Genomic DNA, 27256 nt, shown 5'->3' with positions numbered 1-27256 from the left:
ATATTAATGTAGTATTCATAACTTTATGAAGTTACAGGTAGGGAAACTGAGGCACAAAAAAGTTTAGTAACTAGCATAAATTCTCCCAACTTGTAAGTGACAATTCATAGTTAGGCAGTCTTACTCCAGAGCCCACTGTGATATACTGCTTAATACTACAATGTAGTTATTATGATATCACTCACTCTTTCAGCTTAAATGCAAGGAGGGAATTGTAAATGAAAGTAACTGGAAATTAAAAACTTTTTTCATAATTTCCAGCGTTCTTAAAATTGGAATGTAGATCACATTTCCAATAGTAAGCCACAACAAGGAGGAAGCAAAAAATGATAGAGTAAAAAAGGGAACAGAACAAAACCAACTTAAGAACTTGTAAAACCTTTTTACAAAGCTGGTTTGTTTTAGTCATCCTTCACATTCACTCAGTACATATATTTTGGGAAAGGGATCAACATCTTTGTGCCTCACAACCGGGTTCACAATTTTCCATAAAGCTGAGTTATGTCCTTATGGCAGAGATCATTATATGTTTGCTATACTTCCTAGGCACATGACTAAACTATACCTTCCACAATGGATTCACGTAACTGAGCCTGGTCAATAAACTACTGTGGAAAATATTGTGTGTATTTCCAGATGTCATTTCTAAAAGCATCTTCTATAACATTCTTCCCTTGTTTGTCAACCAGTTGCAAAGGATATAGGGGAAGACTCAGGACAGAGGGGATGGTGGAGGAGCTGGCATCTTGAATGCCTCCATAAGAGCACAGCCCTTTGCCATCTTTCTTGGGCTAGCACGTAAGTGATAAACTGCTATTGTCTTAAATTTTAAGATTATTTATCATAGTATTTAGCCCGTCCTAAAGAATATGATCAATTCGACTGTCCAGCTTTCTATAAAGTTATTGAGTTTTAATGGGAATAATAATCTACAGGTCAAGCTCAGCTCTAAAGGGCCTTTGGTGAATTCCTGAATGCAAGTAAAAACTAAGATGAATGTTCCTGAAGGTATTTATATTAAAATTACAATGGGATTGAACTACTTATAATAGTTATGTTTGGAATGCCAAAATGTTATTATTTCAAGATGTAGGTTTGTGCTAAGGATTTTCTCACATATTCTTTCAGTTAATTTCAGGATGTTTCTGGAGCACCTGATTTAACATAGAGCAATGAAACAGGATAACCTTTTGGAAAAACAGCTATAACCCATGTGTGCCTGAGTGGGATTACTGGGTGTTCAGGGTTATAACTTTTTAGACTATAAAGTGTTTTCCAGTACAATACCAGAAAAAATTCTGAATGAGTTATAAATGAGCCTGTCAAATAATATCAGCTGTTCTATGACTCTCTCCAAAATATTGCCTGTAATAGGATGGGATTTGTAAGGGTGTGATTTTACGACCCACTGAGAGCTCCCTCTGCTGGCTCAATATTAACTGTGTGTTTGCTCAGGGTATTGAATTCTCCAAAACATGAAAATCCAACTTCTGTGGATGGGATCGCAGCCCATCCGCCAGGGCTATTGTGCACATACACAGTCACATATAAACAACCTGTGGAGACACTTGCCAACTTCCAAATAGGCCTGAACATTGGCCTAAAGGCTGTGAGTCAGCATCTCTCCTTTTTACAGGCTAGCTAAAAAGTGAACTTTCCTGCTGATGCAATTTTAATCAGAAGAGAAGAAAAACAATTTAAAGAAATCTTGGTTCAGCTATAGTCAGCTATAAGTTGTGCAAACCTAAATAATGGCCTAAAGAGGAAGCTGTGTGAAAAAGTCAACATTAATGTGACTCTGTTAATAACAGGAACTAGAATTAGAGCTCACATTTGGAGGGGAAAAAAATATAGAGGGAGGATAAGCCACTTTTACATAAAAATAATTCTCTTAAATTAATTTTGCTGTGAATATAGATTGATGGACGAGGGCTTTCATATAAAAATCATGCTACTCGAGTTGGTGCTGAAGCGAAGTCACTGGCTTTTGGGTTTATCATCATTAACGATTAAATGATAATAAAACAACTCACGTGCCTGAATCCTAGCTGGATAAATACAGATTAATTGATTAATTTGTCCACTTCTTTAATTCACAAATTCTTTATATTTATTTTCCTAAATAGATAGCATGATGACATAAAAATATACGTAATGAAGAGAATCAAGAAAAATAGGAAATGGAGATATAGGGAATGAAGAAAATTAGTGACATGGATGGCGAGTTGTTACTAAAGTTCAATTAACACAGAAACTCCAAGATACTGGAAAATAATAATGTGCTCTGATTATCTTTAATGTAAAGTTAGAGAGTTAATACAGTTCTAATTACTGAGACTCATGTCATGAGTTTGTAGTGGCTCAGAAAAATAATTCATGGTGTTATAACTTATTTTAGGACAAGTTGTCACACTTTCAAGATACATCTATGGTTATTTTTTGATATGCACTAATGTTAATTTATCATGAAAATTATTAACTCCATGGTAGTAGAGACCAATTATAGGTGTGGTTCATTTTCTGATGATGTAATTCATTTTACACATTTCTCCTTCTCATTTAAAGTTTTGACAATCATTACATAGCCATAAAGCTCTGTGTCTCACCTTGACATACATTATTATTTTTGAAATATAAGTCATCACCTGTATTACCTCATGATGGCACACTTGTATCATATTTTCCCTGAAAAGGTTTTGGAAACTGCCTGAAAACCATAGCAAAAAAGAATGTTTCTTTTTTCTTCTTTGAATAACTTAGTTATATAAAATAGATTAAAAAACATTCTGTAGCCTGCACTTTCTTCCAATATGCTCTGAGTGCACTTCAAAGTAGGTAGTTAAACTTTGAAGGTTTGAATTTTATCCAAGAACATTTGAATTGGGATTTCTTAGTGGAAGCTTCTTTAGTCAAGTTGCCTTTTTTTGAGTTGGTACTGGGAAACAGACAAACTGCCTGTCTTTTAAAGGATGTATCAAATGGCTAGGTAATTTTTAAAACTTCGGTTGTTATTGGAGGTTCATCTTCAATTAATATCAAGCAAGGAGAGCAAAGTGAAACAAATAATAGAAGAGCTAAGTACAGCAAATAGGAACTATAGCCTTTACTTATTTCTGGAACTAATTGTGCTCAGAGTCAATATTAAAATTGATCATAAACCACATCGAAAAAATTATTTAGTTCATGCTTTCTGTTTAATTTTTCAAGAACAAATATAGGTTAGACTTATTCAAATAGTTATTCATATTGCTTATCAATCTGTATTTATATTTATGTGGTAATCTTTCATATATATGTTATCTAGCTATAAAACGAAGAAATAAATCTCTTAAAGAGTAAATATGTTTAAATCACTTAAGGCCATGTTTGGCATATAGTAAGTACTATTTAAGCACTAATTAATAATAGTAATAACATTATTATTAATAATAACATCTATTTTGAGTGTTAATAATAACATTAACAAGTGCCAAAATTTACAAATACAACACGTGTTTTATTCATGAAAGTTTCAGATCTTATTCAAAACTGGTGTCCATTATTCATAGAAGTAGAACTCAAGTACACTTTTTGTCCATTTGTTGTTTCTATGCCAGAAGACTAATGAAACAATGGTCAAAATTAAAGAATAGCAATTACTAAGTTAGGGACCATTAAAATTGGAAAAAACACTGATATTATGATATGATGATGAAAAATCATTCAAATTCCTAATGAGTAGTTTGGAATAGTTGAATAAGGGATGAAAAAGAATGCCATTCCCTTCCCCCATTTATGACAGGTATTGTTAATCACGCATCCTTCCCATAATTATCAAATGAAATTCTGTTTAATAAATTGATTTTAATATTCTGTAATAATGTTAAGAAAAATATTAATATAATTACTTTTTACATTTTGTATTAAATTATGATCGTGGTTGTTGGGATATCTTATTCTCCAGTATTTTCTGGTACCTGAGGTACATGTGTGTATGCGTATTTTTATGTATGTGTTAATTTGTGTTTGTGCACACAACGAGGATCTACGTGTGTGTGTGTGTGTGTGTGTGTGTGTGGCTTATGTATATATATACATGGTCTGTATATTGTGGGTGAAAAAAAGGGTTCTATGGAAAGTTAGGAATATGATCAGAAAGGTGATCTGATCATAAATTCCTAACTGGTCAAGCCTCAGTGGGTAGTCATACCTCAGCCTTATAACTTCTTTAGTAAATAGCTTATCTTTGCTTTATGCAAGCCCTGTCCATTGTTTTTGTGCATCCAGGTTAACATACCTTTGAAATGCCCCCTTTCATATCCCTCCTTCTAAAGTGTGAGAGCACATAATTGTAACTACCTGCAATCCAAGCCCTGCTTGCTTTCTCCCACCTTCATGTAATCGTCCTTACATTCTTTCCTTAATTTCAAATACAGAAAAGAAATCGTAAAGCTGTTATTTTCTGGAACATTTGAGATCTTGCTCCCCAGCATGTGTTTTAAATTTAGCTCAGATAAATGCATATAAAAATTGTCCACGGGTTTGGACATTTTTTTTACATCGACAGTGTATATACATGGTCTATGTATGTATATATGGCCCGTGTATGTATAACATGGTCTATGTATATGTACATATACATGGTCTATTTAAAGTAAGGGGGAGAGAGAGTAGAGAGAGGACATTACTTACCACAAGTTTTACTGTCCTCATCAGAACCATCTGGACAGTTTAATTCTCCATCACAAAATAAATCAGTTGCTATGCATTTTATGGCATCAGCACAAGGCCTTGAACCAGGCTGGCACTCGATTGAGACATTTCCTTTAGGAAAAAAGATTGAATTTGTAACTTTACTGCATAGTAGATTTAATTTCTTACCATACGTACAGTGTTTGACTATTTATTATGTATTTTTTTTTGTCATTTAGGTTCTTATTGATGAGTATATATTTCAACTTCTAATATAAATATTTATTGTATTTAATCTCATAAAGATTTAGAATTTTACATTTTGCAAAAAATTTTTTTCATAGAATGTTTACATTGTTGATTTTAACCTTGATAAATCAATACTACAGTTTGGGTGTTTGGCCCCTAATGTTTACACCTCCCAGAATTGGTATATAAGTTATATGGGGCAATTTACTAGAACATTTTTCACATCATCTGCAGTACCTAGTAATCACTTTATTTACTTACAAACATATTATGTGAAAATATAGTGGGTTGAAGTCAAGGTTTGAATTCTGCAGAGCAAAATTTGTCAACAAATGCCATTTTATAGTAAAATAAAACACTTAAAATGCCCAGAACATTGCTGTAAAACCCAATGGCAATTTCCGTTCAATATTATTTTGCTTCTTGGGTCAGTTTCTTAGTAGGAAAAATGCAAATACCGTTCCTTAAGAGTTTTATGTGATACCCTTATGATCAGTTTGCACCTCTCGACCTGTCCTGTCTTTCACCTGTTCCTCTTCCACATACCTACATGTGGAGATGCACCTGGAAACATATTTTACTTCTAGAAATTAACTTGGAAATTCTAAATGCAATTCTAAAAATGACATATTGTTATATGCTCACTAGATAAAGACATGTGTTTTTATTTTTTAGAGCAATGTGAGAATGTGATTATTTTTGTCTGATTAGAATAACAATAATGGTTTAAAGTTTATGAAAATTCTTTAAACTCAATAGCATTTTTTGTTATTGTTCTTAATCTTAAAATCGTCACTGCACTGCCATCTGCTGGGTTTTAAAAGCATTTTATTCTAAAATTTATCCAAATGCTCCATGAAATTAATTGAGAAAATAAAAGTGCTTGTGTTGATGAATCTACTAAGGTAATAAATGCTTAATTAGGAACATTTATAGACAGGGTTACTGAGTATATGTACAACTAAATTAGACTTCTGTGATTAGCTCCAATTAAGAAGGGTATAAACCAGCAGGAAATTCATGGATCACCTAACATTTAAAATAGAACAGGATAATGATCAGAGCCATTTCCAAATGACAAAATATCCCAATTTAAAAGATTTTTAAAACTGAGAAAAATGATATTGAGTAAGCTCAAATGCATATTCTAACTTCATATCCATGAGATAATCACTGAGAGTTTTTAATTATTGAGTCTCTAATCCATGAAAGGCAGAGTGTCAATACTATTCCATAAGTGCTTGCTACATAAATAAACAGAAAAACTTTGTTTTAGAAACTCTATGTGTCATTTTAGTAAGTAGTTAATACAGTTCTAAGTATTCAGCATTTGGAAGAATAGATGTTGGGACATAGCTAGGAAGACGTAACTCTTCCCATTGGGAATGTCACTTCCGGATGTTTCACGTCTCTTCTGTTGCCTATTAAACTCTGTAGATCCAACCTCCAAACCACATTGGCGAGTGACAGCACTGATCTCATTCGTGATCATTCACTCCACGAGTATTTATCGTCTATTTATTTGTGTCACTCTTTTTTTTTAGGGATGGAGGTAAAAGGATGAGTAAGACAGAGCCTCTATTCTCATGGAGTTAAGTGGGAGACTGGATCATTAATTAATTAGTTTTTAAAAAGAGATATAGAAAAGTGCTATAGGACAACAAAAGATTGAGCCATTAGGTTCCTTTTGAGGCAGAGATTGAAAATATCTACACCTAAGCTAGGTTTTGAACGCCTAGAAATGTACCAGGAAGAGAGTTATTTAAATGTATGCATGATAATGTGACAGAAACTCATCAGTACATGGGAAACAGATGAATCTAACTTTTCTTGATGGTAGGATGTTTGTGAAAGTCATGGAAAGAAGGGAGTTTAGTGCTAAATTTTAAGGTTCTTTTTTATCTTTGCAAAATGTTAAACATATTTGTTCTAATGGCAATGGCATTGGAAGTTTTTAGTTATATGTGTGACGTGACCAGTCCATGTTTCATTAATACAATGCTGGCACCAAGGGGAGAATCATGTATAGAGAGGAGACAAATTGAGAAGCTACTTCAATGGTCAAGATGAAAGTTGATAAGGGTTAGAATTCAGCAGAGAAGATGGAACTTGGACTCAACTGCTATTTTACAAGTAAACGTGGTGAGCTTTAGTGGCCAGATGTGCTCTTAACTAAAAGCAGGTGGAGAAAGGTGTGCTAAGAATGATACCTGCACTTTTGGAGTGGCCAGTAAAATTACTAATGGTCATTAGTTACAATAGTGAATATAAAAGGAAGAGCTGCTGGGATTAGAAAATGACTCTAGTTTGAAGAATTTTGATTTGGAAGTAGAAATATTAGGTACTCTAGTTTAGGTTGTACTTTCTCTCTTTCCAGATTCTGTTTCATAAGCACTTTTCAGCTGCCTTGGTCAATGAAAAAACAGAAGTTCCTCATATTGAAACTAATATGGAAAATATAAAAAGAATTGTTATATAAATGTAATTAGTACATTTTAGGGTTTTATCAGATTATATTTTTACCTAGTCTTCTGTGTCCCTCTTTGTATATACACATGTATGATGACAATTTCCAATAAAACCATTGATTAAGACATAAACTATTACAGAAATTAGCCAAATGCCAGTTTTTTTAATGATCTTTCATTCTTAAAACTAAAGTTCTTTGACTTGTGGACTACTTTATTTGATATTTCATTTCTTATTATTTTCTCCAGTCTTTCTCATCTTCTAAGTCTGTACTGTACTTCTCAATAGGGAACTTTTAGAGAAGAAATTAAGTAATATTTAAAGAGAATAATTGGATCTATTTATTAGAAGCTGATCAAATAGTCTGAATATTAGTTACTGCTATCCTGAACAGGAAAAAGATCTGCACATATTTTATGTGTGTGATATTTTATCTTCAAAATACTAATTTTCTGGCATATTATAAAAACTCACCAGTAAATTAGTGTTATTTGGAATTCTGAAAATGGACGGTTTTAATTGTCCATTTACATTTGTGTCATGAAGGAATCAGTATAAACTCAATATGATTACCTCAATGTGTTCCAAAGTCAAAACAGTTTCCAGCATTTCATGTGTCTACTTGGGCAGGCCTTGTGCTAGGCATTGTGGAGGATAAAGACTGAAATCCATTTTTTTAAAATTCCCAACCAGTTACAAGAAGCGTTGCATTCAAGAAAATAATTTGAAAATCATATTTGGAAATCTTAGATTTTATTTTCCCTATTATTTAAATGAGGGTAATAACTTTTCCTGGCCAAAGCTGTTTGCGACAAAGTAAACCCAAAATCTTTATAGCTTACTTAGTAGAGGAAGTAGAATCTGAATCCAAGATTGCATGCCCTTAGATACCAAGTTCATTTCACTACACTGCATTGGAAAAATAGGTATCACCCTACAGAAATTCTACTTTGATAGACTAAATTTAATCTTTTTAGCTGGACTATCACTCGTCAATCCAAATGAAATTACAATGAAAAGATACTTCAATAGTTTTAATATCATGTGTATAAGAATGTCTTAAATTAGAAGAGAGTGCTTAGCAATACAAGCATTGTTCTCTCAAATGCAGAAAAAGAAAAACACTTAAAGTCATAACACATTTGGTGTCAGATAAAGTCTCTGTTTTATAGTCCTGGGGCAATTCAATTGAGGAACATTATTCTACCTTAGCTTCTCTTGACCTAATTTCATGTTCTTCACCAAATCAGCCAATTCTTTTTCTTCAATCCCCAAACCACTCCTCTGCAGCAAGATTGAATTTTGTATGAGATTGAGAAAGCCCATGATAGTGAAACTTTTGTTTTTTTGCAATCACTGCCTACACAGTAAGCAACAAAAGGCTAGAATAAGCTGTATGCTACAGACCCTTCAAGCATTTGAACAATTGCCCAAAACAACCCCTCTAGGTGCTCTTTAGCAGCCAAGAAATCAATCAGTGTAATGCAACCTTAGCTCTCATCTCTCTCCTCTAGTGTTCCAAATGGGTTAGTAAAACTTTATGGTAATTGTTAACAAAGGCAGTTGAACAACAGAACATAATTCTCATGGACTTTGTACCTGTTATAATACAAAAAATTTTTTTTTGGCAGAATTTATAATAGTATTAATGCCAAGTATATGATGCATGCATTTGTTGATTTTTCTCAAACTCTGTCTTCCAGGCATATAAAAATGAGAATAAACTTACCATCCCTGGAAAGCATATGCATAATAAATTATGGCTTGGAAAGTGCAGGTTTCAAGTTTAATTGCCTTGTTTCCCTCTATAAATCTGTAGTATCTTATCGTAAGAGAGGAATAAATTGGAAGGATGATTTGGGACTCATGTCTCCAGAATGTGATATTTTGCCACCTACTTACCTTATTATATTTCTTGGGGGATTGATTAAGGCAATTCTGTACAGTTTCCAATAACAGGAAGCTTCAGAAATAGAGTTTTTTTTTTCATCAAATAAATGATCAGAATAAAATGAGCTGTAGTGAGTACAACCATATTGTTTTAGCCTAAGTTCAGTTTTTGAAAAGTCTTTTTAAAAAAGAATCCAACTGCTTTTTTCCCCCTAAAAGTATCAAGCTGCTTTTTATCCCCTAACTCAGAGAGGGAAGGGATAAGAGCCCTAACAGTTGTCATTTTTCTCCTTTGTTCCAGTCATGAACTGAGATAGTACAGTACTATCTGTATTATCTCTCTCAATCCTCATGACCAGTCTCTAAGATATGTATTTCAATCTTCATTTTTCAAACAATAAATGCAAAGTTTTAAAAGATGAGGTAGATTGCCAAACCCTTCATATAGAGTAACCGGTGAAACTGGTTAATGGTGCGTTCACCATGCCTTTTTATTGATTGAAAATTGTTACTTTTTGGTCTTCATTTTGAATACAAAATGCTTAAATAAAGCATAAAAGACAAGACTAAATGCATACTGATCCCATGCCTATAGTTTGCGTGTAGGAAAGGAGATTTCTGCTCCATTCCCCAGGGCAGAAGAGTAGGGGAGGAATGTTACCCAATGTTCTCTCTCTCCCATTCATCATCTCCTTTGGCCAGAAGAAACTGGGCATATGGTTAAGTCACTTCTTACATGTTTTATGGGTATGCTTTGGGCTAGCAAATTGGAAAAACTTGTTTTAAGTCCAAGAATTTCTTGTTTTAACAATGACTTTTCTTCCCCCTTAAGTTGTTCCATATATTTCTCTCAGGACATTTTATATCCTTAAGAGATCCTCGATAATTATGGATTATATGAGTCACTCAATGAATCAATAAACAGACAGAAAAATAGAAAACATGGCACTAATTTGGACATTTGTTGCTGACTTCTGAATTTTTAGAAATTAATTAAAATGTGTTAAAATTATTGTTCAGTTTACTTTTAGACTAAAAGAATTAGCCATTATCGATTCTAAAAGCATTTTGTGAAAGTGTATTGAAAGGTAATTTTAGATGACATGGTCTTCTATGTCAGAGAAGGGACTATGTATGGGCTGAAGAGCATTTTTTGTTTTCATTATGTATATAGATAACACCTAAATGCAACACATGGCAGGCTTATCACACCATAAGATACCTCTATGGATTTGGAGGTGTGATGATTTATTTTGTAAAGCATTTTAATGATTCATGTATCACTTTGCTTTTCAAACATCACACCGACCATTTTATGCAAGAATTATTCAGTTATACCCAGAAGTATATTTATAGTTTCACTAATGTGCTCTCCTTGTATGTATATAACATTTGCTATAAATTCTAATAACATGAAAGTGGTGGTATTATTTCAGGAGCTGAAGTTCTACCCAATATTGCCTTACAGAGTTTACCTGAAAAGATTAAAGGTACATCTAAGTCATTCGACATGAAAATTAAGTTAGGATAAATGAAGGCACTTTAGTTAACCAGTAAATACATAAAAGCACAGTAGATAATTACTAGAAATCCAGATAAATTGTCATGTTAAAGGTACCTACCAGGAGTGGGCACAAACTAAGCACTTAATGAAAAATTGGTGAATGAATGAATCCAAGGTTACTTTGATACTAGTTTGACAACCAGTACAAGTATTAAGGGGTGTGAAAATACAGAAAATCTCATTTAAAATAGAATTGGAATCAGACAGCTTTTAAGGGGGAGCTCTCACATACTCTAGCACTCACTGTACTTTGCTGACTCTAGCAGGAAGAAGAAAGATTTTTCTCCTTGCGTAGCCACAAACCCAGTCAATGATAAACCACCATTACTCAGCCAATGGGAAGCCACTATGGTTCCAACTCCCGGTTTCTTCCAAAGCGCATCTTGTTTTTGACAGCTCTTCCCAAATCCTCCTTTTTCACTATAAATTAACATTCTCTTGGTTTTGCCATACAGAGCTTGTGTGTCCTGAATTTCAATTTCTCTGGCAATTTCTGAGTAAACTCATTTTGCATAAAATAACTGGCGGTTTTATTTTTAAAACTGACAAGGAAAAGAGCAAGCAAATCTAACTTGCATGCAGAGAAAATAAAGAAAAAAATTTCTCACATCTGATGAAACCGACATTTTAATCCCATTGGTGGCATTCTCAGCAATAGATAATAACCATGGTTCTAATAGAAGGCTGAAGTGATGTCAGATAATCTGGGTATTAGTCCCAAATATATTAACTTTTGAGGAATTGTTAGGCTAAAGTTGCAGACTATTACAATCTAGTTTTTTTTTTTTTAATCTATAAAACAGTGGTAATATTAACTGCCATGTTATCAAATAATTCTCAGAAGTCTGAAATGAAACATTAGTGGAAACTTTTTTAAAATGAGAGAAACATCATTAAAACTGACTTGGGGTTGCCAGATGACTGCTGGTTGTTGGCCTGCCCGGAAAAATAAATGACACTGAAATAACTATTACATTTTAAACTGAGTATTAGGAATTTATTATATATTCTTTCTGTTTAATATTCAACTTGACCGTTTTTAAAGTTACTGTGAATTATCAGTAACTATTATCTTAAGAATATATTATTTGTATCCGGATCAAAGAATAAATCTATGTTTTCATCAGTCTTTAGAATTCTAGAGCAGAGGTTTTTAGGTTTTTAAGTTATCTTTTATTTTTTAAATAAAGAAGACTTTTAAAATTATAGATAACCAAACATAGCATTTATTAATTGTATAATGGGTGTAAACTTGAATGTTCTAGGTTAATCTGATGTTATTTGAACTAGAAGCTCAGGATATGCTTAGATCCTGAGCTTTGGCATCCAAATGAATTTCTTTTAATTTCTGAATTTGACATTTAATAATGGTGTGACTCTTTTTAAGTGGAAAAAATATTGCCTCTCCACATGATCATTCTAATAATTAAATGAAGTAATATTTGAAAAATATAATACCTGGCCCAAGTAGATATTTTTAAAAAATAGAGATTCAAATATTATAAAATGGCCATGATTATAAAGAAAACCATTTCTTTAAGGTTTTATAATAATTTTTCACTTTAAAAATCATTTATATAAAAATTTGATATTTGAAATGACTTCTGAAATATTCAGAAAAATATTCTGAAAATTCATTATTTATAAAAGCAGATTTTCAGAGAGATAAAAAGACATGCGCAGTGATTCTGGTAGTTGGTAGAAACAGGATTAATGTTCATGTTTTCTGACTTCACTTGAAATGATATTTCTACAGCAGAATAATTTTATGTTTTAAGAAAATGCAGTTAACTCTAAAATTATGGATAATTTCCCCTAACAAACTCTTTTGATAGTGGTGTGATTTTGATAAAGCAAAATGAGTTTCGAAATTTAAAGGGCAGTAGTAACTAATTGTAGTTAGAAAGATGAGGTGAAGAAAATGCTGGAATAGAGCAAAGTTAACATTAAGCCTTAGATGCTCCTTTTCAGAGAGTGCAATACATTTTGAAACTTTCTTTCGTCATTCTTAGTAACCTTGTAAATGTATGGCTTCATCTTTAAGGGTATGTGATCAGAACCTTACTTTTAGATTACACACACACACACACACACACACACACACACCACACACACACACACACAGACACACACCCACTCACTCACACCTATGAGTGAATACAAATGCATTTAGAGGTTAAAATATCAAATTGGAAATTGCATATCTTTGGCAATTTTAACTAGGAATTATGAACTCAGCAATATTCTCAATTACATTATTTCTAACCAAATGTATGATTCATACATTTTAATATAAACACTAAATGTCTCAAAAAGAGCTCCTAAAAAAATGAATCCTTCTCTAATGTTGTGGACAGTCATCAAGTTAATTTTTTAAATACTATGGTTCTGACCTGAAATTGTTGAAGGACTTACTGTAGAGAAATTCTCTGAAGATGCTGTAATAAAGTAAGGTTGATTTGAAGCTTGGGTTTTAACATGCATATATTCCAAAACATTGAGTGAAATTTGAATATTAATTCAAAGAACATTTGATGCTTTAGAATTCCTGTTGTTTTTTTTCTCATTCTAAATGTTCCTATTATTATTTGGTCATGATACAGTTGATGAATTTTCAGAATCTGTATAGTCTTTCTATAAAATTTACCTATGCAAAAAATTTGCTTTATTTTACCCACTTAAGAAAAATGTCTATTTATTCATCATAGTTATAGTGAATAATTTATTTTTAAGACACCTAGTAAAACATTACACATCTGATCTTGTCAGACCTAGAACCAACATTGTATTAAAACACAGCATAATAATAATAATAATAATAATAATAATATAATATAATAATAATATCTGCTGGGAACTAAGTACTAAGCATAAAGTACTCTTCATATTAAAAAAACTAGCTATTTTCTTCACCCTTTCACATGTTTAAGTTTTAAAAATATATGTATTTTTGTGTAATAAACCCTTATCTAGTGAATTTTTTTTTTAGTCAAAACTATTGAATTTACTGTAAGTGGGTTATGGGATTTGTTATAGTATTTCTTTATTTCTGCATTATCTTGTTTCTACAAGATCTATAGCAGTTTCATAAATAATATATGGTAGAAAGGTTTTTTTCCAAAAAGATGTTTTAATTTTTATTGTTTGATTATATAGTATACTATATAAAAATTCAAGGTATTTATACAATTTTTAACTAATTTTAAAACACCATAATAAATTTAAAAATTCACATGATACAAATGAATTTTAAACCTTACCTAAAATTAAGCTTGATAATTTTATTAAACTATGTTCAAACAAACATAGTTCAACAAATTCAATGTAACTTCAATCTGTGGAGCATATTCTTGATTTGATATTGTGATATAGTTATTGTAGTCAAGGTACTTAAGTTAATTCATAAGACATTGTTTTATTGAATAAACAAATATTTTTTTAAACCACAAACTTTCCTCCCTCAAACAGGTTTTAGCACACCTATCAACTCATTTCTATAACAGACCTCCAGAAACTGATGCATATTCAAACAAAGATAGTAAGAACTCAACTTTCTAGAAGAAAATTGACTACTGAAAAAAAAATTGTCACCATTGTTCAAAGATAAAACCATTACAAACAAACTTTAGTATAATGATTAAGAGCACAGACATTAGGATTAAACCACCAGGGCCAGAAACCTTAATCCAACCCTCAGTGGTGGTGTGATTTAAGGCAATTTACCAAAATTATCTATGTGTTGGTCTTCTCATTTATGAAATGGAGATAATAAAGGCACCATGCAATAGGATTGATACAGAAGTAAACGTGTTGATAGGTAAAGCATCTGTTTTAGCTAATAATAGTTAGCAGTAGTTTTCAGTGCCTCTGAATCAGACAAAGATCCAGTCTCTGCTCTAGCATCTGTGCCAGAGGGTACCAACCAATCAGTGGAGGAAGAACTAAGAATGTTAGCTGTCTTCTCACTCAAGAGGCACTGCAAGCTATAGCAGGAGACTTAATGAAAGAGGAAACTGAAGAACAATGTTGTAAAGAAAAGCAATAGAAGTTCACAATTTTGTATCTACTATTACAAATATGAAACAAAACAGAACAACAAACTTCTGCATTTTTTTTACATATTTGATTTAAAGGCAAACCTGTATTGATTGATCTCATTTTATAGCAAAACTATTTGGGCTGACATTAGACTATTTGCAATTTGCCTTTATTCCACTTGATGCAGATCATACTTGTATGTTGAATAGCTTTCTATCCTCTTAAAATTTCTGAATTCTAAAACATGACTAGTTCCAAGGCTTACATATATAGGTCCGGACAGTTAATATTGTTCTCAACCAAAATAAGCGCACAGAGTAAATGTGCATTGAATTGAATGGGGGATAACTAGAATGAAAAACAGAATAACCTAAACATTGATAGACATATAGTCTGCTATTGTTTTTGATGCCCTATACCTTTTCACGTTTAATTTATTCTTATTTTAAAATTATTTATCATTTTAAAAATAAAGGGTTTTTTAAATATAAATAAGTAACTAGGATGAATCAAACTGATCGACCCCTCTTTTTCTTTCCTTTCCTTATTTTAAGTTGTAAATTAGAGACTGGACTTGCTACTTGACTTTGTAATTTAATAACATCTATAACTCAGAAAGTAATGAGTGTCACTTCCTGGAAAGTTAGGATTTTCTGGACTAATGCCAAGAATGTGATAAGACCCACAAACATTTATGCATGCTGATATTTTCAGAACATTTTTGATATTTGATATTTTATAAAGTTTTCCTCACTGATATATTTCTTCAAATATGAATTCCTCAGATAAACGTGTTACCTCAGGCAATAAGACACGTTCCTGAATTCAAGGGTGAGCCCATTGCTTCTCTGGTGTATAGCTAGCATTTTAATTTCATAGCTTAATGATTCAAAGAAATCAAATAATGTTCACAGGTACCTGTGATATCAATGCTGTTCAAATCAATATGGAAAGTGACCAGTTGGCTGGATTTATTTGCTTCAATGCCTTGAATCAGTTCTTCTTTTACATTTTCATCTGACACCCACTGGGCAAAGAAAAGGTCAAATATGACTATAATGCTGCCATTTCTGCAATGTAAAAGATGACATAAGAGGAAAAAAAATCAGACTTCTTCAAGTGATTTGTGCTCAATTTATATAAGATTTCTTTGAAATTCTCTACAGTTCTCACCTTGTTAATCTCCATTACACCCGTACAAGATAAGTTATGTCAAATATTATCTTTATTTCACAGGTGGAAAAAAAAGGAATTAAAAGACTAAATGTTTACCAAGTTTACACAGAGACAGATCCAGAACTGGAATTTGAATTTTCTGAGTTCCACATTAGCACACAAATTTCCAGGCCAAGCTATTTTCCAGAGTTACTTGTGTCAAATAAATTCAATGAAATCACGTGGTATCATGACCTTTATTCTTATTTTACTGTTTGAAGAAATGGAGTGTAAATTTGTCATTTTTCATAGATGATGTCTAAGTTGAGAAAAGTCTAAGGTAGTTTTACTGATTTCAAAGAAAAAATTTTTATATAGTTTATGAAGGCCTAATACCAAGCTTTTTTTGCAATTAATCTATATCTACTTTTCCTCTTCTATCTTTCATATAAAATATCTAAATATATATTGCTCTGAATTTAAGGGATAGAAAGAAGAAAAGCATACCTGTATTAATGAGGATTTATAGAATATTCATTCTTATTGTCTAGCGTTGGGCTTACCTTGCCTATATCATTTTAGACCATAACATTGGAGTTGAGAGACATGGCCAAAGCCATCTTTTTTTATTCCTTGCTCTACAGCATGCATTTAAAAGTTCTGGTCTCTGGTGATTTGTTTACAGTTTAAAAAACAAAAAAAAATGAATAATTTTTTGGCTTAATAATACTATTTGAGAGATTTTTGCTCTCCTGCCTACGTTTCTGTTTCTCTCATGATATGCTTTCAGGATACAACCACTTGGGAGACAAATTCTAGCTCTGATTTTCATTATGTAACCCTCAGCAAGCTGGGATTACTCAAACTATACTTGGATACTTAAGACACAGACTAGGGAGAACCAAATTTTGCATGGTATGGTTGCTAGTTATTGAGCTTCCTGAAGGATTTCATCAACTCCAAAAGAGTTCTTTGTGTATCTGTCCGTATATCTATCTTGATAGAACTTAGAATAAATGTTGTTTTTTTTTCCCCCTCTGCGACAGTATACAGGATCAAAATGTTCCTGAAAGATCATCGTAGATCAGTATGTCCCTTCTATAGCGTATTCCTTCTTAATGTCTATGCTGTTACCCAGGTTCACAGTTTAACAGAAGTGATTCCTTTCTATGTAGTTGGTTTTTAATTTTTGAAGTAAATAATATACTTTGATACAGTAATTGCACACTTCACTTCTATTAAATAAAGTATTTAAAAATGTTAGAATGTTTAACTTTCCAATCATTTGATTAAATCACAGTAACCAAATTTTGTCAATGACAAGGCTCCCTAGCAACTATTTAGTTCACGGTTCCCCAATCTTATCTGTGCATGGGATCATATGCTGTTTTGATAAAGATACGTTTTGTCACAGACACTGTTTTTATATGCTATTCCACACTTGCTATTTTTCCATGCTGACCAATCCTTAATTTTATTTGAAAACAATTTCCTTTTTCTCACAAAAGGTGATGGCTTCTGCAATCATTCCTCATGCCAATGGCAGTTTTATTCATGGATACATGGCTAGGCCCTGGTCCATGGAATATGAGGAGAAAATTATGGCAAACTACTGAAAAATATTTTCATATCTAACAAAATAATAGCTCATAGTGGACTACTACTCTTGTTTGCCGAATGTTACTATGTCTTTATGTGATTGCTGGAACTGCTACATTCATCTTGGTACCACAAGGCGAGCTATGGTTAACAAGCTATATATAGCATAATGAAGGAAGGAGAGCATCTAAATGAATGATTATGTCACTGTTATTGTACAATCAAACTAACCTCTAAATCTGGTGAAACCTCAGATTTCTTGTGGTGATAGATGATAAACACTTATGTTTTAAGGCACTTTCAGTTATGTGTTCTGTTAATTACAATTTAAAAATTCCTAAATGGTATACAACTCTCAAGTCTCATCCCATATTTATTTAAATAGAAGCTCCAGAAAAAGGATATTACTTTATTCTTGGCACCTGATGTTGGCCAAGTTGTCATTTTCGGCATAAGGAGACTGAGGCTGAGAGTAAAGTAGGTAACTTTGCCTAGAGTTAGCGAGCTTATTAGTATTAGAAATAGCAATGAAATTTAGAGACAGAACATCTGTCTTCCAGATGTTTTTGTGTAGTCCTCATTCCCCAGCCCCGACACCACATCTATCAATACCTTTATGAACTATGTGTCCAGGAAAGAGACAATAAACACATTTACCCAGATGTGCATTTACAATGAACTTGCATTGTTACCAGAACTTTATATCCAAATAGAGGAGGAAAATAGCTAGTTGTATTTTTGGGGGGTAGGAGGAGGAATAGATATTTTATTCCCTTCATACTTTCAAGAGACTCTTTCCTCTTGTCTTCCTCTCCCTATCCTTTAGCTCTTCCCCCTCATCTCTTCCTCCTCCTCCCCTTCGTCTTCTAATTATGACTTTTTAACCACCCTCACCCCCACCCTAATATTTACATGAACAAGATTAGATACAATTAAAATAAAGTGATCATGAATAATATCCATTAATTTTTCTGTCTATGATTCTACATCTTCTCCTTATCTTTGCTTGCACAGTAAATTGTTTTAATTCTGACTAAGTCTGAGTTTTCTCTTTATGTAATTTGCACATGTTTAATTTGACTGAACACTTGCTTTTATTTCATTTATGGGAGTAGAAGAGGTAAGATATTTTTGGGTAGAGGAAGTACAAATCTAAAGTTTTCCTTCACTGAGTTGAAAGTAACTGGATTAGTTCATCCTCAGGCATAAAACATTGTATGAAAGATGTGTTTTCTTTGTTGTGAATTATACATAGCATTTAATAATTTATGTTTTTCAAGGACAGCAGTTACAGATCCTACATCCACATACAATTATATTCTTTAAAATTTGTTTTCTTATTCAGTGTAAATGTTGAGATAAGAAAGATATAGAGTAGAAATGAGGAAAATGGTAATAAACACTTGTATTTTACATAATAAGGACACTAAAGTTGTTCTTTTAGTAGTTTAGTAATGATTTTTATTGCTATAGTGAGATTGATTTTTTTTTTTTATTAAGGTAAATGAGAATTCTTCCTTTTGGAAAATAAAAAGGAAACAATGTTCATTTTCATTTCAAAGTACTTGGTCCAGTGGAATATTATTTTAAAGTAAATAAATCCTGTCATTGTACAGAGAGCCTGTGTGCAATAAATCAAAATGTTTCTTATCTCTTACTTTTCTTAATGATATTGATAACCTCTAGGGTTGCTGAGTAAACAAAAGTCTTTCGTTACTAACTTTGTGACTCATCTATGCTCAAAGGGCAGAATAAACTGCATATTGCCACAGAGAGTACACAGCACTCTATTAAAAGAATCAACTGCTAAATGCTCTCTAAGTCAAAGCACTTTCCACAAAGCAGAATAACAAAAAGTGTTCCCTGAGGAGAGCAAAACATTTACTTGACCTGCGGAGTGGTCACACACACACACACACACACACACACACACACACACACACACTTTCCCAGGGGGCAGGAGTCTACATTAAATAAGAAGGTAGGTTAATGACTTAGTATTCTTAGTGCTATGATTTGACTGTATACACATGCATGTGGTGTAAGTTTAATTAAAATCAGTAACAAAAAAGAAAATAGGTACTTTGAAGAATGTTTAGATGTTTTTCACAGTTGGTGTGAATATTGTTAGTTGAGACCTCATTTCTGTGTCTTGATTTTATCGAGTGGAGCTTAAAATTAAAATAATTTATAAAGCTAATTAGGAATCTGCCACTTTTTTCTCTGAGCGAAATATGTCATTTTGTATGTGAGTATTTAAGGTGAACTTAAATATTTGCTTGTTACTTTCTTCCCTGCTTCTGAATTTCTTTCCCCTTCCTTCTCTTCTCAGTTTCCCAAAGTACTGACCTGCAATTTATCTTACAGAGATTTTCATGAAGTTCTTTTGCATTGCATCTTTCAAAAACTCACTTTTGATTTAAATGCAGTTCAGATACAACTAGGAGGAAGTATTTCTACACTGATGATGTATATTATTTGAGAATCATTACAAAATTTGTATCGCAGTTTAGGTACTATATTGGTCTCTGAGGTAGCTATAAAGAAGGGGAAAGAAATAATTCCTTTGCTCAAAGAATTTAGTTTCAAATATAGTGGTTTTAGTATCTAGAGAAATAAAAGATTACTTATTAATATTAAATAAAATACTAGGGTTTTGATAACCCCCAGACCTATATATAAAAGTCTATATTCCACAAATTTTCTCAATCTAGTAAAAATGAAGTTATCCAGTGTATTATAACATATGAACACGAAGAGTCCTAGTATGAAAATTATCCTAATAAACTCTTCAGTGGATACTGTGCTGTGTATAGATTTCACTGAGCAGAACCCAGTGAAGAAGAAGCAGGTAGGTGCCTGAGTACTTTTACTCAAGGAGCATTAAAACCTTTGACAAATAAATCTGAATGGATGCTTAATGCAAATCTTCACACTCAGTCTTCTACAATACTGGAAAAGAGAAATTGTCCAAAGTAGGCAAATAGCTTAAAGTGGAAAAACAAATATTGTATGCATGATTTTACCTTCACAAAATAAATATTTTTTTAAAAAAGCACTTTGAAAAAGACAAAAAAAACCCCCAAAAAACAAAAACAAAAACAAAAACCTTTCCTCAGAGTCCCTATGCTTCCTTTTGGTCCTGATGCTGAACCAATTAAAGAGGCTATCGGTAGTACACCCTGGAGAACAGGAGTAGAAGCCTCTGTATGTTAGAAAAGAATGAAGACGGTAGATGGGGATAGGGCTGGCCTGCCTCTAGGACGACCATGTCATGGATATACAATGAAATAAAGAATGATAAATACATGCAGATAAACAGGTAAGAAAAAAGGAGAGAAAAAAAGGAAGAATAAGTGACAGAAAGAACAAAGGAAGGAAGGAAAGAAGGAAGGAAGGAAGGAAGGAAGGAGGGAAGGAAGGAAGGAAGGAAGGAAGGAAGAAGGAAGAACAAAGGAAAAAAGAAGGAAGGAAGAAAAATATTTTTAAACTCATTTTTTTTAATATATAAAAAGATGAAACTTTAGACTTTTTTTCATTGTGCCTTCCACTAATAGAGTTAGTTTTGTTCCAACAGAAAATCACAAGGCCTTGGTTTTCTTCGGCCCATTAAATAATCCTTACTGACCTTGTATCATTGTTTTTCTAAACATGATCTCTGCCATTGACTTGACCTTCCTACCCCTAAATCACTAAAAACTAAAGACTCTTTTAATAATGACACCTCAGGATCCCTGTGAAGACCAAGTACTAAACACCACTGTCTCCAGTCTCTCGGATTCAATTGCTTCTGACCTGAGAAAAGAGATTAGCTGTTCTATAAAGTCAGACTCACTGGATTTCTCCAACACCTAGAGTTCCTACGGTTCCTATTTGAAAAAGTTAATGGCCAGACTCCTAGACTTATACTCGACATCCTTCAGATGTTTCGACATACTTTTAATGGACCCTCAGTGCCAGCAAGATCATATCCTTGACATGCTACGTTAATTTTTCTTTCTTTACCAGAAGTGGCTTCTCTTTTCTTCCCTACTTATGTAGTCGCCACCCATGTTTCTCAGACAGTGTCCCACATCTTTTACAAAACTGTCTATGATCCACCTTTCCAACCTGAGGGGTTCTTTAATACATTAACAATCATTTGCTATTAGAGAACTAGTTCAGAATGTTTAACATTAAAATCCTATTCTAACAGAAAGTTAAAGCAAAGTAAGAGTGTACTTATTTTTATATCTATAGGACATGGGTTCAAGGAAAACACGTAACACCTAATACAGTACTCAACATATCAACAACAGGTGTTAAATAAATGGTGTGTTCATTTGCTAGGACTTTATAGAGCACATACTCTGAGCCAGACATTAACTAGATTCTGAAAATATAGATGTCAAAGGCATCATCTCTGCTCTAAGGGACACCATGGTCTAGTAAGAAGACAGACAAATTGACAATTATGTTACAGTACAAAGATTGTTACTTTATATGCAGGTACGATGTTCTAAGTGAGTGAGCAGGTGAGAGATGTACCTAACCCAGACTTGATTGTTAGGTAAGCATTCCTTGAGGAGGTGACATGGACAGGTTCTTAATTGCATGTACAGGTGGACTGTAAGGATAGATGAACTATATATAGTAAGGAAGAAATGGAGTGGAAGAGTATACAAAAGAGAGAGAGCAGGATGCTTTTGAGGGCCTACGGGTAATATTGTAAGGCTGGTATTGCAGTCTGTGGAAAGTGGGAAGGAGAAATGAAAGGTCAAAATGAGTTTCTGAGACAAAACCTGAGAGATTATCTGTATTTAGGGTAATTAACGCTAGGAACAATTGAAAGATTGAAAGCTGAAATATGAAGATATAGATATATTTATTCTGTAAGAAGAATAATAACTACAACCAGGATCAGTGGGTGAACACCAAAGAAATAAAGACTTGGTTGAAGGTAAGAAATAATTATTTAGCAACCGAATTTGTAAAGAAACCAATAAAACACAGTAATAACAATGATGCTCATTGTGACATTGAAAATGGAGTCCTAATTTTTATCAGATATCCTCATATGCAGGAATCCATCTTAAGCAGCATGGGTCTCTTTTTTTGTTGTCGTTGAATGAGAATGAGCTTCTTTCTGAAGCTGTGGGCATTCTAGCCCAAAGCAGGCAAACATAGGTTAGAACACATCATTTAAAATCTTTTTCTCTCTTGCATTCCTGTTACACAAACTGTGTATGTAACTCGCTACACGCTGTCTAGTAATGTTAGTTAGTAAATTATAAATGATGCACATGTAATAAGTGATAAATAGATAAAAGTAAAATGAATGAATATTGACAAAATTCCTGATTCAAGTATCTGTAGTAGAATTACATCACAATGCTATTAATCTAAGATTCATTCATTTATTCACTCACTGTGCTCTCCATCCAGTCTGATGCTCCCTGGGTACAAGTGAATAAGTCCTTTTCTCTTATGACTTAAAATATAAATGAAGTATATTGAGAAATTTTTTTCCATGCTCATAGTAAATCGAACACTCTATCTGTATCTGCATACATTTAACCTGAGCCCCTGCAAGTGTCTCTGCAAGATTTTACCCTCAGAAGAGAGAAACATGTTAACATAAGATCAATTGTCTGGAGTTATTATTTATTTTTTACTAATATGAAAATTTCTCAATCCTCAGAAAAATGTTGAAAATTTTAAATATTCCTTTTTCTCTTAAAAGTAGTGACACGATTTTACAAAATCTTAAATAAAAGATCACTATTTTGTGATTCTGTGCTATCAATATAAAATTTTTGAGCTATACTCACTCAAATTGTAAAACTCTTGAGTTTTTATATTCGTTTTTCAGGTTACTTGATTGAAAGATCTCATCTATCTAAAAAGTGAAAAGGTAAAAAAAAAAAAGCATATTAAATTTAAGATTTAAGCTTTCGTTAAAAATTTAAACAGTAATCTTTATGTTCTGCTTAGAACTGGATTGGGGTGTTTTCCTTCTCTGTGGTGAGATGAAATTCATACATTTAAGCATCCTGAACATGTGATATTTACTAAATTTTTCAAGGCAAGAAAACAGGATTTCTGTATCTTTTGGCAAGTAGTTAGTGAAACTCTGTTATGAGCTTTTAAACCAGCTGAAGAAAGTCTCCTACCATTTCCTGAAGGTCAAAAGCAAGAACTTTGAAATCCGCTGAGAGTTTGTCTTGCAAATTAGGATTATACGTAGCTCCCGATGTTATTTTAAAAGTCCCTCTGGCTTCGTGACTTTTTCCAGATGCTGCATCTAAATGAATTAATAAGAAATAAAACACTAAAAATGTGAATTATAAAATAGAATAGGTTCATTCCAGTTAAGACAAAGTTTTTGCTTTTGGCACAGTAGTTCTTTTGCTTTTTCTATGCAGTCTTCATGTTTCATAATCAGCTGCTTTCCCCCCTATCAGGTTGTTTTAAAAGTTTAAAAATTAAATTTCTCTGTCCTATTAATTTTTCCTTTTTTTTTTTTTTTTGAAGTCTAACCCACCCTCCATGCTTCCAAGCTTTTTGGAGTTTCCTTTTGGAAGATACAGGGATGATCAACTTCCGCCAATTATGGGAACTGACTCAAAGAAACATGGTGAGAAATGGACCATTAAAAGTTTTGTAGGTGCTTTCAGATACTTCTTGAACACCTAGCATCCAGGGACACTGCTGGTTTTCTTTATGTGGATTGCTGTGAAGATTTCAGTGTGTTTGTTACTTTGAAATCTAGCTTTGAAGCTACTTCTTTTATTCTAATAATTATAAAATTGGCATGTATGACCTTTTGCCATTAGATAGGAATGTCATCATTAAGAACGTCATTGAGATTGCTGCAGAAAGTATATTATCTCAATATGAAAAAATGTAAGGGAAAAGCTAACAAATTGAATATAAACATGGGTACTAAAATGTGCCATTAAGTTCTGCATAATGCCTTTGTTAGAATATTTTCCTTGATAAATATTTATATTTAAAATGAATTGCTTTAATAGAAACTCACACAATGATGAAATCATAAGTAAATATAATAATAATGATACATAATTCTCACATTGATCTAGTATGAGAAGATGTTATTTCTTCTTTCCCAGATGGGGAATTGGAGCTTAGATTCACGGAGAAAATTTCCTAAGGTAATAGAGGTCATAAGTGACAGATGTAAAATTTGGGCATAGAATTGATTGACTCTAGAAGCCAAGATCTATTATATATTAACAACAAATGTCCTATTTCAGAAGGAATATTAGCAATAATATTTCAAACGATAAACATGCATTTAGTCTAAATAGTTATCATTGCATAATTGATGTAACATATTATTTATACTATTTTGTTTTTTTCAAACTCAAAATTACATTTAGATTTGCATAGTTAAATATGAAAGATAAGGAAAATCTGAAAAGAAAAAACAAGAAAAACTTGTCATGGATTGGAGGAGACTAAGGAAGCATGATAACTGAATTTTAGGTAGAAGTCTTCATTGGATCCTTAACAGGTAAAAGGGCATTGGTGGAAAAACTGGTGGGAGTTGAATAAAGTGTGCAGTTCAGTTAGTAATATTGTACCGACGTTAATTTCTTGGCTGTACCAGCTGTGCTACAGATGTACAAGATCCTGGCAGAGGAAACTGGACAATGAGGATATAGAAACAATTTTTGCAACCTTTTCATAAGTCTGAAATGATCTCAAATAAAAAAGTAAAATAATTTGTATTAAAGGTAGTATGTCTTATGTCTTCTGATATTTAATTATAGATTTGACTAGATTTTTTAATATTCAGTTATTCACTATTTAATCATATTAACATTTACAAATATTTGTTTTCCATTTTACTAGTAAGAGCGCTAACTTTTGTACTTTGATTGAACACTAGAAGTTCCAGTGGACTTCCAAATGATTGTACATCTTTAAAGTTATTTACCGCATTTAAATAAGGCCAAGCAGCCACCTTTCATAAAGTCTAAATGAACCTCTATAATTTCTTTAATTGTTCATATAGTCATGTCAAATCCCCACAAGACCACTTTCTCTTTAAAATATCTCCCTTGTATATGGCTATAATATTTAAAACTGGGGATTATATTGGAATTATTTTGTAAAACCATAAATCATATTTATTGCATTCTAATTTAAACTTATCCATTTACTAGAGAAAAATAGCTAACTCAAAGATTGAGAATTTTTTTGGTAAAGCCAAAATCAATCACATTAAAAGGTTCTACCTTGTGAGTTTTCAGAAAAAATTAATATGCTCATATATATATATATATATATATAATTCCTAATTTTAAAAATGTGAAAGTTTTCGCAGAAAAAATGAACCCAACATTCAGGTTATTGCTATGCAATTTAAACAAAAGACAAATTATCCTATAAATGAATAAATGATAAATAAGAGCACAAATTCTAGAGTTAGATTGCCTAGTTTGGGATGTCCTGTGACCTACCATAACGCAAACATAAAAAAGCTACTTAAATTTTCTGTGTCTCTGATTCATTACCTGTAAAATGAGGGTAACAATGACAACTAACTCATAGGTTTGTTCATAGGTTTGTCGTAGCAAGAAAATATGTTTGAAGATCCTTGAAAAGCTGTTGGTACAAATAATTTAGTTCTAAACAATGGTTACATTTTCTTATTTTTTCCATGTTTATTACAAGTTGCTACTCAGGTAGCTTGAGCTCTTTATAAGTCTACATTTACATCTACATTTCCTTATATTGTTGCAATTCAACTTGTTGGCCTAATAAGAGAATGAAGATATCATTCTCTAGAAATAGATCATTTCTTTTTCTTTAACTTTGTCTATCGACTTGTATAGTCAACATATTTTAATATGTTTATGATATGTAAATTCTCTCAGAATTAGCCCACAGGTTATGAAACCTACTTTTTTATATGTTGAAACTGAGAAACTTAACATTATTTTTGTTTAAAAATTTAGTTTCATGCTTGAATTCTGAAATACGTTGCAAATTATATACCAACTAATTTTTCTAAAATTCCATGAAGTGAAATACAGCAGAAACGTCTGAATGCAACATAAATATCTTGTCATGAAAGCACAGCAATGAATAAAACATACTGGCAGGATAACTGAGATTAAAGTGGGTACCTCTATCTGAGGGCATCTTCAAAAGCCGGCTTCATGTGACTTACCTCTTTCTGATCCCCTGATTACCAGCCAGGACAGTGCAATTAATCCAACACAGAACAGCACCAAAATAGCAAAGAGAGCCACAAATATAACTTCATAGATGCTGAGAGAATGGTGCCTTGAAGGTGCACCTTTTTTTGACACCATTTTTGCCTTTTGAAGATATATGTTAATCTAAACCCTGTGAGAGAATTTAAAAGCCTGCACCAATTGGAGAGCAAAATCTCTCAAGTTTTCAACGAAGATTTAGATAGCAGCAACATAAGTCTACACTAGTCCTACTAGTCAGTGTAAACCAGTTGTGTATGTCCCTTTGGCAACATTATGTCTCTATACGTTAAGTAAATTTTAAAGTGTAGTTAATCTTTAAGAAGATGTTAATGAGTAAAAAGATACCTAAAGTTGTAAATGTTAATTAGCTAAACAGGCCATTTGTCGAGGA

The 27256-nt window shown here is 32.5% G+C and overlaps 1 protein-coding gene across 1 annotated transcript in view; it reads right to left on the bottom strand.

Moving 5' to 3' along the window:
* Positions 1-26961, bottom strand: part of TMPRSS15 (transmembrane serine protease 15) — a 99127-nt gene extending 72166 nt beyond the window's left edge. The window contains exons 1-7 of the mRNA XM_016148492.2: positions 26817-26961; positions 23788-23918; positions 23446-23513; positions 15800-15951; positions 13237-13281; positions 11748-11810; positions 4672-4803 (exon numbers count right to left, since the gene is read on the bottom strand). Of these exons, the coding sequence (XP_016003978.2) occupies positions 4672-4803; positions 11748-11810; positions 13237-13281; positions 15800-15951; positions 23446-23513; positions 23788-23918; positions 26817-26961 (736 nt within the window). The remainder of the gene's footprint in view (positions 1-4671; positions 4804-11747; positions 11811-13236; positions 13282-15799; positions 15952-23445; positions 23514-23787; positions 23919-26816) is intronic.
* Between the last annotated feature and the right edge of the window lie 295 nt (positions 26962-27256).

This window comes from Rousettus aegyptiacus, unplaced genomic scaffold (genome assembly GCF_014176215.1).
Source record: "Rousettus aegyptiacus isolate mRouAeg1 unplaced genomic scaffold, mRouAeg1.p scaffold_m13_p_4, whole genome shotgun sequence".
NCBI lineage: Eukaryota > Metazoa > Chordata > Mammalia > Chiroptera > Pteropodidae > Rousettus > Rousettus aegyptiacus.
This window is presented reverse-complemented; position numbering and strand designations above follow the sequence as displayed.